General features: G+C 34.1%; 4 protein-coding genes across 4 annotated transcripts; 3 read left to right on the top strand and 1 right to left on the bottom strand.

Annotated features, from left to right (window-relative positions):
* The first annotated feature begins 1,307 nt into the window (after positions 1–1,307).
* On the top strand, positions 1,308–2,181 carry LOC112747764 (protein MAIN-LIKE 1-like). The gene is made up of 2 exons (XM_025795954.1): positions 1,308–1,379; positions 1,789–2,181. The coding sequence occupies exons 1-2, from the start codon at positions 1,308–1,310 to the stop codon at positions 2,179–2,181; spliced, it is 465 nt and encodes a 154-aa protein (XP_025651739.1).
* A 49-nt stretch (positions 2,182–2,230) lies between these two features.
* On the bottom strand, positions 2,231–3,124 carry LOC112747763 (uncharacterized). The gene has a single exon (XM_025795953.1). It carries the CDS (start codon positions 3,122–3,124, stop codon positions 2,231–2,233), a length of 894 nt encoding a protein of 297 aa, XP_025651738.1.
* Positions 3,125–6,037: 2,913 nt separating this feature from the next.
* LOC112747753 (deSI-like protein At4g17486) lies at positions 6,038–9,214 on the top strand. The gene is made up of 4 exons (XM_025795944.2): positions 6,038–6,617; positions 7,356–7,643; positions 8,240–8,320; positions 8,796–9,214. The coding sequence occupies exons 1-4, from the start codon at positions 6,464–6,466 to the stop codon at positions 8,939–8,941; spliced, it is 669 nt and encodes a 222-aa protein (XP_025651729.1). The 5' UTR covers positions 6,038–6,463; the 3' UTR covers positions 8,942–9,214.
* A 1,271-nt stretch (positions 9,215–10,485) lies between these two features.
* Positions 10,486–11,780, top strand: LOC112747752 (RING-H2 finger protein ATL22-like). Its single transcript, XM_025795943.3, has 2 exons — positions 10,486–11,280; positions 11,469–11,780. The coding sequence occupies exons 1-2, from the start codon at positions 10,638–10,640 to the stop codon at positions 11,615–11,617; spliced, it is 792 nt and encodes a 263-aa protein (XP_025651728.1). The 5' UTR covers positions 10,486–10,637; the 3' UTR covers positions 11,618–11,780.
* Positions 11,781–13,438: the final 1,658 nt, after the last annotated feature.

Below are 13,438 nucleotides of genomic sequence, written 5' to 3'. Positions count from 1 at the left end.
ATATTTGCTCAAATTGTCATTCTTTGTCCAATTTTTTTTAACTTAAAGGGAGTGAATTCATACATTTTAGAATGTATTTTGAAAGAAAAAATATAGAAAAATAATTTTTTGAATAACTTAAATAATAAGTTAAAAAAAAGTTAATTTTAATTTTAAAAATCAAATTTTAAATTAATTAAATATAATTTTTATTTTGAATATTTAGTGAAACTAAAATACAGTCGGTTATTCACGTTATTAATATCTCTCATTGTTCATTTAGTAGAATTAATTTCGAAAATAAAAAACTCATCTCTTTGACATTGTCCTACAATATTTTTGGTGGTAGTATAATGTATATATAATTACTGCTGATATCTATTTTTATTGAATTTACTATGTTATCATATTTAAATTTTTAGTATCTCACATATTATATTATGTGTTAGGTTGGCTTTACTTATTAAGTTATTATTGTGTTATTCAATCTTTTCTTTTTTGCAGATGTATATTTGGATTCATAGGAACTACTCAAGATAGTTCCACCTATTAAATCAAAATGAAATAATTTAAATTGAATGAAAGTCACCACCAACAACTATTTATAACTTAAATTTTGAATTTGATGAAGTGAAAATGGTGTATTTCTATTCATAATTAGTGCCTGATTTATAAAAATAAAAAAAAGAAAATTAGTTCCTAAAAAACTGTTAGTTATGAGTGTAAATCATAACCACATTATAGATATATTATTCTTGTAATAACTTGAAGTGTTTAAATGTATGTTTAAATATACATAAAATATATATTTTTTTTTATGGAAGGATTGTAGAAATAAGAACTAGGGCAAAATGCACATTTTAACTAAATGGAGGAAAAAATTATATAAATCAACAAAAAACAAAAACATTACATGAATGGTTCAAGAGGACATTTTTATGTAAATCGAATGAGTCTCATTCGAATTATACAACCTAATACTAATTCGAAGGAAGCCAATTTGAATTAGTAGTGATGCACACAAATCGAATTTGACTAATTCGAATTATACATGCATGGAATGTACTACTACATCCAATTACATTGATTCGAATTACATTTGCACGTGAGTTACACTAATTTAAATCAACCAAATTTGAAGTGTCCAACCAAATTCGAAGTGCCCATAGTTTGTTGAACATGGTAATTCGAATTACTAAAGCTTTTCCTATAAATAGAGTTCGAATTAAACTCATTCGAACTACAATTTCAAACCCCTGTCCCACCAAATTCTAGAGAAAATCCTTTCCCTACAACTCCAACAAAGTGTTCAACATTATATTCCGCTAATGGGAGATAACCCGGACCGGCTTTATCGTTTGGATGGAGTCGTCCATATAGCTGGTGTTATCAATGAAGAGGTTAGTGCACACTTTTCTTTTTAAAATAGGATTTAATGTGTTACTTTTATATTTTTATTTTTTATTTCTTATAATGCTAGTAATTATTTACCGTTGTTAAGTTAGATAGAGTGGTTATATTAGTGGTTTAGGATAATGGGGGTGAAACTTATTAAGATTAGGATTTTTTTTGTTAATATGAATAGTAGTCATTAAAGTAAATTTTTATGTTAATGTTATACTGTTTTTAAGAAAATATTTTTTTATTAGGTCCTAGTTTGATGTATATATGATATTATTTTGCATTTTAACGCGTAACATTATTTGGTTGTGTACAAATTGTATTATTTGGATTAAGATATGCATTAGTTGATGTGTTATATAAATACGTTCTAAGCTGAGGGACAACTTGCTACATTTTTTTATGCAGCCCCATCGATGTATCACGAGTATGCGATGGCAGCAGGGTATGCGCCTGAACGAGAGGATCGTTCCGTACTTGCAGATGGTCGGTGTATACCATCTTGCGAGGCTGAACGAGACTTGGTTTAGGTTGGATGAGCCGTTGATTAGTGCATTCATTGAGCGATGGTGTTTGGAGACGCACACGTTTCATATGCCGTTCGGGGAGTGCACGATTTCACTGCAGGACGTAGCGTACCAGTTAGGGCTACCAATTGATGAACATTATGTCAGTGATTTCCTGACAGATTTTGAGCAATACATCAAAGGTGGTCGCCCAGCTTGGGCATGGTTTGAGGAGCTGATGAGTATTTTGCCTCCTGCGAACTGCATTGACAAGTTCGTAGTAAGATGCAGTTGATTTTAGGACACATTCGGAGACCTTCCTGATGGTGCCGATGTGGCCACTGTTAAGAGGTATACAATGCACGGTATGCAGCATGTCGAATACAGATTGTACGGTATGAAGCAGGTGGTAGCCAACCTCCGTCGGGAGATTCAAGTGTCGCCTTGATACCATTGTGCCGATCTGATATCACCAGAATACCCGACTGTGGTGTCACGTGCTGGCGGATGTGGGATAGGAAAAAAGACCACGACTTAGCATTCTCACCCTCCACAAGTGCAAATGCAATAGGCAGGATGTTGGAGTTCCTGTCTTGTGCAATTACAACTAGCAACGTACCCCTGTATTTGCCATATAGGTGGGTCCCGTTGATACTAACCAACGGCTTGCAATGCCGGAATGCCTCAATACACGGTGGGAATGTCCAAACAAGCCAGTGAAAATAGGCTTGCGACTGGTTTACCTGCCCACCCACTCGCACAGGATTCGTTCTCAACACTACAACATTACCAGGCATCTTCATCTGCACACCTAGGACCCATTGCAGCAACTCATTGTATAACTCATCCCAATCTCCGTAAATATGTGCTACGGTCTTCTGCTTAGCCAACCAAATCCTCCTATAAGTCGGTCTAAACCCGAAATGTGCCTCTGTCGTATTGAGTAGTACCTTGATACACACGGCTACATCAGCTCTAACCATTGGCAGTATGAAGGCCGATATCACATGATAATCAAGAATTCTGTGATCGCTTGAGATCGATGTGGCCAGACAAGTATAAGGTCCATTGTATCGTTTTACCTCCCAAATACCTTTACGATGGCTAAGATTGATCTTAATCAACCATGTGCACCCGTTGCCAAATTCCTTACACTTTCCAATGTACTTGCGATAATTGGACTCTACCACTTTGTACTGTACCCCGCATCGGATGCTATAGGTCTTCACGCTTAACATGGCCTCCTATTTGTCCTGAAACTGCTGACCAACCTGAAATTCTGATAGACCTCTGGTACCCTGTGTATCTCTGGCACTAAATCCAACAGGTTCGCCAGGAATCCCCTCCTTGTCTCATGGCATCCAAGTCAAAAAATGAAAAGTGTGGGGGATACTGTTGAGTCCCTGTGGTGGACGCTCCGCCAGCCCCAGCTGGATTACTTGCTGCTATATCATCACCGCTATCATTGGCAACGATGTTCAGATCCACATCATCAGCGTCATCATCATCCGGCAATACATGGTTTATACCATCCGGTGTTCCACCATGTAAAGAAACCGGCGCCGTATAGATAATACCAACTTCTTCATCGCCACTGCGGTTGAATTAGCTGCGAAGGACGGGAAGACAACCACCATTGCCTGAGGTGCAATCACAGGCACGGATGAAGAGGCACCAACAGACCTCAAACTAGAACAGATTGCTGTTTCTGGAGTTTGGGGATTCCAGTTCGAACCATCTGAGCTAGAGACCACATCTACAAGTTTGACCAACAGCTCAGGTGTCCTGACATCGGAAAATTGCCGACGATAATGGAACAGAACCTCCAAATCCTCATCATTCCCTATGACAAATGAATCGTATTTCGCATCTTCTCGCAAAACTGAAATCGAAATGCAATGGAATAACTTCTCAACCCGTTTCACGCCTTGCAACCCCAGTTTCTGGATTATAGAATTCAGGAACTCAACGAAGCTCATTTTAGGTTTTAGAAAAACACTGAGAGGATCTTTATCAGTAAATAAACTTAATACTAGAGCGTGTTTTTTTTCTTAATCAACCCTCTATAGTGTACCAACACTAAGAAATTCTCCTCACTAGCCATTGTGTTTCACTCCAATGGGAGGAATTCACGTTCACATTATATTTATATACGTGGAGGCTTAAGTAAATCGAATTTACCTCGTTCAATTTACATGTTCTTGATAATTCGAAACATGTTGTTTCGAATTACTAGTGACGTCCTTGCATGCATAATTTGAATTGGTCAAATTCGATTTATATGCATCACTACTAATTTGATTTGGCCTGATTCGAATTAGTGTTGGATTGTGTAAATCGAATGGGTCTCATTCATTTACATAAAATTGTTCTTTTGGGAGATCCATGTAACGTTTTTGCTTTTAGTTGATTTGTGTAATTTTTTTGTTCCATTTGATTTATTAGTCCATTTTGCCCTAAGAACTAAGATAAAAAAATACAAACCTAAAACAAAAGAAAAATTTTTTATCGCAAAACTTGTAAAAATATATAATTTAAACTAAAAAAGAAATAATATCATAATTAATCCTATTTACATAAAAAAAAGAAAAATGAGAAAATCATATTAGAATTGATATCTCCTTAAAATCATGTTGATATTTTAGTATATTCACAAAGACCATCAAATACTTGCTGCGTTTTTAAAACACATAATGTTGTATGTGTAACTTCTTATATATTATTGTAGCAATTTTCTGTGGTATACGTATTTGATAGTGGCATTGATGGTGAACTTATTTCTATATTTTATTTATTATTCTCATAAAATTATTATACGTCTTAAAAATTTAAATGGATAAGAGAAAGATAAATAAATAATGGGAAATCTATCAATTATTATTGCTTAAAAGTAAAGTCTCATTGGGCTGGAGCAATTTGCCGCTCCTTCCTTGTTGCCCAGTCTCTTGTCTTGCACATTGTTACCGAATTTATTATTGAAAACAACATCATTTATATTCAACTATAGCAATTGATAAGAAAGGTTATATATATGAAATAATAATTATAAGTTACTGATGCCATGTCTGTCTAAACTGAAATAAAAAAGAAATGTATTATAAGCAACTACTTAATTACCAATTCAATGAGATTATCGTTGATTAACGAAACATGTTACATAATTCCATTGCTGTAGAGCATTCTTGTTAGGCGTATAACATATTTACAGTAGCTACTACGCCTACAAGTTGAAACATGGAGATGGCTATAAGCTAAGCCTACAATAGATGTAACATAAATGTTGGAAAGACTTGCGAACAACGTTAATAATGTTAGTGCTACTGAATGGATTGAAGCGGAACATGCGTGAGCATCACACTTGTTTAATGTTATTCACCCTTGTACCACGCCTTGCGTGCTTCATATTCATTGCTGAGTGCTGCAAATGATTGCTAGCTAGTCCATGGAAAACCACCCCCGCTCTAGTAACATTTGTTTTCATCTAAATACAACCATTAAGAATATCATATTTTCTTAATTACATAACAAAGTATTTAAAAAAAAAGGTAACATGAGAAATTTGATTTTCTTCTTATCACTTTTAAATTTCAAGTTTTCTGGTTAAAAGAAAAGAGAAAATTTTTTTAGTAGACTCTACTCCTTTAAAATTATTATATAAAATTTTCTCCTTCTTTCTATTTTTTATTTAAACAAAGTTGAAATACATACCCAAATCAAAATCTATTCTATGTTGGGCTGAAGTGATTATTCGTCCAATTGAATAGGAGCAGGTTGAGTAATATAAATTGTCATTTCTAATTCTAATAACAAATCATATTTTAAATAAAGAAATTTTTGGAGACAAGTAATTTTTAATATTTTTTATCATTATTTGACTAGTATAAATATTAAATTATTTTTAACAAATAAATTTTATTAATTTATAAGTATAAATTTTAGAAAATATAGATACAAACTGTATTAATTTATATGTACAAAATTTTAATAAATATAAATATAAATTATATATATTTTTGTATAAAATATATATAATTATTATTAATAAAGTATTAATAAAAAATAATAATATTTATCATTTATGTAGCATTATTCTTTTAAAAAATGCTGCATTTTCTAATTTATATACAACACAGACACACTCCGTCAAAAATCCGTTAGTTGAGGTTGAAAAGAAAGGAGAATGTGAGAATGTGGTGTAGTAACAGTATTGACAATGGCCGTTACTATTACACCCATAACAGTTGGCATATTAACAAATATTACGGCGGCAAAATGGCCAAAACCCCCAAGCCACCATAACCATCACTCTCACTACTCTAATCCCAGCTTAAGGGGGAAGGAAGGGGCCACAACCAGTTCACTTCCTAATTCTTGTTCAATTTCAATTCCTATTCTTATTCTTATTATATTCCCTACTCCTCCAATCGTAAGTCCTTCTCATCTCTCCTCAATTCTTTCAAGGGCTTCAATTCACTTTTTTTGGGGGAGATTTTCTAGGGCTTCTTACTCTCAAACTATTGCAAGATGTGGTTTCGATTCTTCGAATAAAGTTCAAGGAATTGTTTCTGCTGACCACAATGCGGTTGTTTCCACTGAGCATAAGGTCGCAAAGGGAGCAGAACAGTGACCAGAAGAGCCGTGTCACGGTGTACCTCAATGTTTATGATCTTATTCCCATAAACAATTATCTTTATTTCTTTGGCCTTGGGGTCTTTCATTCTGGTATTGAAGGTTTGTCTAATTCTCTTCCTTTTATGCTAATTTTTTATTTTTCAACTCCTTCATGTCATGTTTTGTTGTCTGCTCTGCTTGTTATGGAGCACTTTTTAGCATTAGGTGCTAGATTGAGGATACAATTTTAAACACTATTGAAACATTCTGATTCAAAATGTCGTGTTTTGTTGATTTTAATGGCTTAAGATTCTGTTATTTATGTTCTTCATTGATGAATTTATGATACTAATAAAAACAAGTCTCTCTCTTTTCTCCTAACAGTATGTGCATTTACATTTGGGGATCTTTGAATTGTCTCCATAAGTATGTCACATGTGAAATGAGCTGTTGATGCATTAGTTTATACTTTAGACAATAAAACTGGCATAAGAGGCTGGATCTCCTCTTATTTTCCCAATCTTAACTGTGATGTGATAGCTTCATTTGTTGTTAAATACGGTTGATAAGTGTTGGACGAATTTATCGCTTTCTAATTTTGTATGATTATCCTCAAGATTTGATTTATTTGGGTAGTGAGACTATTGATTTTGTGTTGAAGTACAGCTGGAAGAGGGAATCTACAATAACTGAGCTACAGCATATGACAACTTAATGTATATAATAACATTAGACAATAAATTCATCCAGCTCTTGAACAATGGGTGTCAAATTTGCAGGACCATTTCATGTCAGTGAAGGAACGTATATGTACTTTATCAAGACCATCTTGTACTAACTTATTGTTTTCATGAACAGTGCATGGTATGGAATATGGCTTTGGAGCACATGAGTACGCATCGAGCGGTGTGTTTGAGGTAGAACCAAGAAGTTGCCCCGGTTTCATCTTTAGACGATCAGTGTTGTTGGGCAGCACCGATATGTCTAAATCAGAGTTCCGGTCTTTCATTGAGCGCCTCGCTGAAAAATATCATGGAGACACTTACCATCTTATTGCCAAGAATTGCAACCATTTTACAGATGAAGTTTCCCAACAATTAACTGGGAAGCCAATTCCTGCATGGGTAAATCGGCTGGCTCATGTCGGTAAGTATTTCTTCTTGCTGATGTTGTATATTTTGTAATTTGAATGTTTAGCATGCAAATGCAATTTATGTTCTATAGCTTTATTTCATTTTTTTTTAAATAAGATGCTGCAAGCATGCTTACAATTGGACTTTGTTCCACAATATGGTGTGAGTTTAGGATGTATTTGATTTTATTTCATAGACTGATTCTGTTATAGTTATTTTGGTTAGAATTGATTTTAACTTATAGTAATTTATGTCTGGTTATTTGATATAATAAATTGTTGTTTGGATATTGATAAAATCATAATATCGATGGCTATGAATTTTATAGTGTCTTTATTTATTTATTTATTGCCTATACTCAAATAACATGTGATTACACTTTAGAGGATAATTTGGGAAGTTTACAATTAAAATAACTCACCGTGAAAAAGTTCCAACGAGAAAGAAGAAAGCGATACTTTTTCCAAAACATTGGTTTAGAGCTATAATTGATTTTGGGAAGGAGGATCCTAACATACTTGGAACAAAATCAAGTTTGCATCTGGGATTTTAAGAGTGCAAATGCATATCCAAACACAGGCTTGCATTTGATGTGTTTTTGCCTTTCAGGTTCTTTCTGCAGTTGTCTGCTTCCACAAAGCCTTCAGGTCGCTGCAGTTAGACATCTCCCGGAATGCCTCACATATTCTGGTAAGACAGACAATTGGTTGTCCTTAATGATTTCTTGTTTTGATTTTATTGGTTAATGGTTGTGCAAGAAAGACTATATTTGTTATAGACGGGCACATTGAATATGTTAAAATATGTTGGTCTCTGTGTGTAACTGCTGTCAAAGACTTATTGAGGGAAAGTTGCACTTCAGGTGAGTCCAGAAGGAGGCAGATTTAGAGTGTGCTTTTGAACTTTCTTTCTTCCCTTGAGAAATATGAAGCATTATAGCATATATTTGAATTATAAAGACTTCTGTAAACTATTGAATATTTTGTTTGTGTATTATTATACAATCTAGGATGGATATCCTGTTTTTTGTGATAATATTTTCTAAAATATATGCTCCTTGTGATGATTCGGGGGCTCTTAGTGGACTGTAGAAGAAAGGATTCTTGCCCCTCTGTAATAATATGAAATCATGAGAGAAAATGGATCTAAATAACTGTCATTGCAGATGACGATGGATCAAAATCCGATGGCCTTTCCTTGTCAGTCGAAAGTGAAGACGAGGATTCAAATCACCATCTCCTAACTGCACCAAACGGTGATATCGCCTTTCTAAAGGAGAAACCAGTTAGGGTAGCAAGAGAGGTCATATGATTGTTATTCCTTCATCTTCTGGGTTATTATTGTCCGGTTGTTCTACTGTCTTGTACCGTATGTATAATGAGCCTTTATAGTACAACAATTTTCTCATAAGTGAAATATCTTAGACTGAAAGTCAAAGGGTTAAGCTTGTAGACTGAAGACAATAGTGTGTTGTATATTTTATCATGCAAGTGTCAATATGGACCAGATGATACTGTTGTAGATGTTACTAATTACCAAGTGCAATATACACCAAGATGTGGGTACTATGCCAGTTTAACTTTATCCCCCAGCCTCCCCCTCTCTTGTAGTTAAAGTTACATTCGAAATTACCAGTTACTCTAAATATATTTGTGCTTTCCCCCATTAAATAGAATCAATGTCATAGTCTCGTAGACTAAAGGGAGGGATTCAGTGCACAAAAAGTGCAGTGTAGACGGTTTTAACATGATAAATGTATGTGGATAGTTATAGTCTCAGCTCAGAGACTACAGAAGGAGGGAAAAAAAGGTATAACTGTGACATGGTCGAATATCAGATGAGATTTTGAGTGTGTCACGCAAAGGGATGATGCTCTAGGTTCTAGCTGTGCTTTGTACCGGCAAATTTCGTAAAGAAACAGTCTTTGATAGTAACAAGGAACGGAATATAATCATATGGTATCTTAAATAGGCTACTGTCATTAATATTGTTATACAGATACTGGCATACACATTATATATAAATACAGAATCACTTGATTGCCTTTTAACCATGCTGACAAGTTTACTCTACATAACACCCTCGTTGGATTCTTATTTATTAAGAGAACTTTCTTATCTTTTTCTAATAAAAATGACTTGTATTTTCCACATAGACTAGTACAGCTCCAAGTCAAGCAAATGAGACAGAAAATTATGATGGTGATAGGCGACCAGGTCACAAGGGACATTTCACATTTCTGTTTCAGGTCAACATTCAATTTAGGCCCATGTGTAACTTTTTGAGAGATTCTGCTCCTGCTCGTTCCTTAGCAAGGGGTTTACAGGTTTATTTATTTGTCCCCACCCAAAGTCCTCATCTTTAACCTTTATGACCCACATCAACACCATACCTTGTAGAAACTTGTAAGAAATCATGTACTTTTAGTTTTGTGGCGTTTGTCCATTCAATTTTGCTTTTATTTTTATTATTATTGAAAAAACTCAGCCAATGATAATGCATTTTGAATAAATAGGGAGTACAACGCTCTTTGAAAAACACCTGCTATTAGAGGAAATAAATAAAAATAAATAAATTGTATGTTTTACAATTTGTAAAAAAAAAATATGTAGTCCATCTGAAAGTTAAAAAGAAAAATATATGGCTAACTCAATTAATTAGTAGATGACTCTTTTAAATCTCAACTATTCATATAAAACTTAACAAAATAGAAAGTTAAAATTTGTCTAATTAATAAATAGTATAATATTTTTTATTGAATAACAAGCCCTTAAGAATGAAAAAAAAAATTCCAAATAGTAAACTTGGAAAAAGAGAAAGAAAATGTGCTACTAGAATTGTGAAGGATCTTTAAATGGTAGATTAGGATTGCTGGTGTTGGAATTTTATTCCACCCCTGACCCCACCAACCAATATAACTAGTTAAGAACTGGCAAAGAGTGCCTCACACATCCTATTATTCTAATTGTCCTTCAAGACTTGTTCTGCATTTTCAAGTCAATAACCGATGGCTTCATTCACCTACTTCTCCTTCTTCTTCTTCTTCATTCTCCTCTTGGTTTTAACCTTCCAAACCTCAACCACCAAAGCCACATATTCAAGCTACCATGATTCATCCAAGTGCAGCCATGATGGCCCTTCCATCCACTATCCATTCCACATAAAAGGATCCCTCCCTGGCTTTGAACTCCTCTGCAAGGAAAACCTCACCACTATCCATTTTCCATCTTATGGTGATTTGGTTGTCAAATCCATTAGCTATGATACCAAAAAGATTCAGCTTCTTGATCCCAAGAACTGTGTTCATGGTGTCTTTCTCAACCTCAATCTCTCATCTACACCTTTCCAATACTACCATGTTCTGAAGAACTACACATACCTCAATTGCTCTACAAAGCTATCTACCCCTTCTTTCACTGAGGTTCCATGCTTGAGTGCCTCAGGTTCTCATGTTTACACTGTCGACCCTGAACTGCATGTGCCTGGTTCTTGCAACGGTTTCAAAACCGTGGCAATTCCCTTTGAGTATAGCCCTTATATCTCAGACAATAGTCTTGGTCTTGCATTGACATGGAACTTGCCGCATTCTGAAGAAAGAAAAGATAAAGCAATAAGCAAGACCACAGATTCCCACACAACACGTTACACAGGTAAAAATTAATCTTTTTTCATTTATATTAGTTTGTACTTTGTTAATTCATAATCACGCGAGTAGAAATTTTAATGTCAGCATGTATATTTTATGAGACATTAAGAAATTTCTTATAGTACATCAGTAATTATTGTATTGCATGAAGATTCTATAATTTTTAACTTTATGTTTGAACCTTGTGTCCAGTTTTAGGATTGAGCATGTGTTCTTTGGCGGTGGCAATTGCACTTATGATGATAAGCATAATAAAGGTTACTGGGTCCACATGGAATTGCAGTGAGAAAGAGGACCCATTATTGCAGAGCTTGCCAAATGTCTACTCCACTATATTCTAAAGTTTTGTGATAGTTATATGTTTTGTACTAAATTGGAAAAAGAAAAAGCTGTTGTAAGCTTTGCCAAGAGCAAAATATTACTGCTCAATGTAAAAAAGACTTTAAACAGAGGTGTTACTAATGGCTCATATATATTCATATATCCTTTAAGCTGTTACTGTTAGATTGCTAACTTGCTTTAATGGTTGGAAAATATTCATAGGAAAAAAGATTGGTTACGAGTATATATAACCAGAATTCTAGTAGGAATATGTTAAGATTCAATGGGTGTTGATTACTTGTAGATGCCATGCCTAATTAAAACTTTGACAATTAAATTTCTGACTTTTAGTATTCTCTTAAATAAATTTTTTCTTGCCTGCACCTCAAACTCAAAGACAGTCTACCTTCAAGTCAATATCATAGTTTTTGCCATTTTGGTCAACGGATAGTATTGAGAAAGGATAAACGATAAAAAAAAATGCATGTAACTTGGCACTGATAAAAATATTTTTGAATTTTATTATCAACGAAAATATTTGTAAATAATTTTAAAATATGTCAAAAATATCTAGTGTGATTAAAGATTTGCTTCTAAGGTTAGCAATGGGTAAGATAAAGTAGGGTCTAAATCCTACCCTAACCCTACTCGCAAGTTAAAAATTTCATTAAAATTCTACTCTACTCTATCTGTGGGTTGAGAATCTCTCAACCCTAATCCTACCCACACCCTAAAGTTTTAAACCCTACTCTACCCTATTCTATCCGCAGAAATATCAAATTTTTTAAAGTAAATATAAAATTCAATCATTCTGAATTTCATACATATTAATAACATAAAATAAAAAACTAATATTCTAAATTACTAAATTAACTAACTAATTTATGGTTGTTCACTTATTGTAAGTCATTACATGAGGAGGGTTGTGAGTTAGTTCAACTCTCACTTCCTTCACTATATACCTAATTTTTATAAAATATGTGTTATATATGAGGTGCGGATAGGGTAGAATAGGATACATTCTAAACCCGTATCCTACCCTACCCGCAGGCATACCTGAACCGATTTCTACCCTATCTGCAGTGGGTCGGGTAGTTTACTCTATTCGAATAGGTTGGACCGATTTATTTGCAAATGTTAGAGTCCCACGTTCCAAATAAGAACTACCGTTTGTCACATGATTCTTTTGCATTAATCTAGAACATTTCAGTTCATAGATGCGCATTTTTGTCACGTTTTTAAATAATTAAAAATATTTTTGTTGATAATAAAATTTTTAAAAATTTTTGCAATGACAAAATAATTCAAATGCATTTTTAGTGGTTTAACCTATTGAGAAATCAAACTGTAAATAAGGCTGGGAGTTTTTTTTTTTTCTTGTTATTAAAACGGGCCAGTGACACAGCCCATGTAATGGGAATGAGGTTCAGTGATGAGGGATCCAACTTTAAAGATGGGCTAAAAGACCATGGGCTTTGACACCAAATTAAAAATTAATTTTAATACCAACGAACCTTATTTCACATGACATATCTCCTCCTCTTTACTTTAAAGGTCTAAGGTTCAAATTCTAGAGATTGCAATTGAAGAAAAAATGTGGTAAAAAAATGTGAAGAGTGTGTGGATGGAATATGTATCTAGAATTGATGATTGTTCAATTTATTAGGGTACCTAGAATTGGAAGTTGTCCAATTCACTGACAAAAAAAAAAAAAAATTAACCTTAATGCTTAAGGGCCAATTGGCCACATATATGAGTCGTGCACGCTTTAACTGTCGGCTTGGTTGTCCATGAAGTAATGGAAGCTTACAAGTAAAAGGATTAGGCACATGCTGGTTAAG

Source organism: Arachis hypogaea, chromosome 15, assembly GCF_003086295.3.
Source record: "Arachis hypogaea cultivar Tifrunner chromosome 15, arahy.Tifrunner.gnm2.J5K5, whole genome shotgun sequence".
NCBI lineage: Eukaryota > Viridiplantae > Streptophyta > Magnoliopsida > Fabales > Fabaceae > Arachis > Arachis hypogaea.
This window is presented reverse-complemented; position numbering and strand designations above follow the sequence as displayed.

Excerpts from the sequence above, each read along its gene's own strand:
- LOC112747764 (XM_025795954.1), top strand. The coding sequence starts at position 1,308 with ATGGGAGATAACCCGGACCGGCTTTATCGTTTGGATGGAGTCGTCCAT. Across the intron at positions 1,380-1,788 it reads CTGGTGTTATCAATGAAGAG|CCCCATCGATGTATCACGAG; the intron begins GTTAGTGCACAC and ends TTTTTTATGCAG.
- LOC112747763 (XM_025795953.1), bottom strand. The coding sequence starts at position 3,124 with ATGTTAAGCGTGAAGACCTATAGCATCCGATGCGGGGTACAGTACAAA.
- LOC112747753 (XM_025795944.2), top strand. The coding sequence starts at position 6,464 with ATGCGGTTGTTTCCACTGAGCATAAGGTCGCAAAGGGAGCAGAACAGT. Across the intron at positions 6,618-7,355 it reads CTTTCATTCTGGTATTGAAG|TGCATGGTATGGAATATGGC; the intron begins GTTTGTCTAATT and ends TTTCATGAACAG. Across the intron at positions 7,644-8,239 it reads AAATCGGCTGGCTCATGTCG|GTTCTTTCTGCAGTTGTCTG; the intron begins GTAAGTATTTCT and ends TTTGCCTTTCAG.
- LOC112747752 (XM_025795943.3), top strand. The coding sequence starts at position 10,638 with ATGGCTTCATTCACCTACTTCTCCTTCTTCTTCTTCTTCATTCTCCTC. Across the intron at positions 11,281-11,468 it reads CCACACAACACGTTACACAG|TTTTAGGATTGAGCATGTGT; the intron begins GTAAAAATTAAT and ends CCTTGTGTCCAG.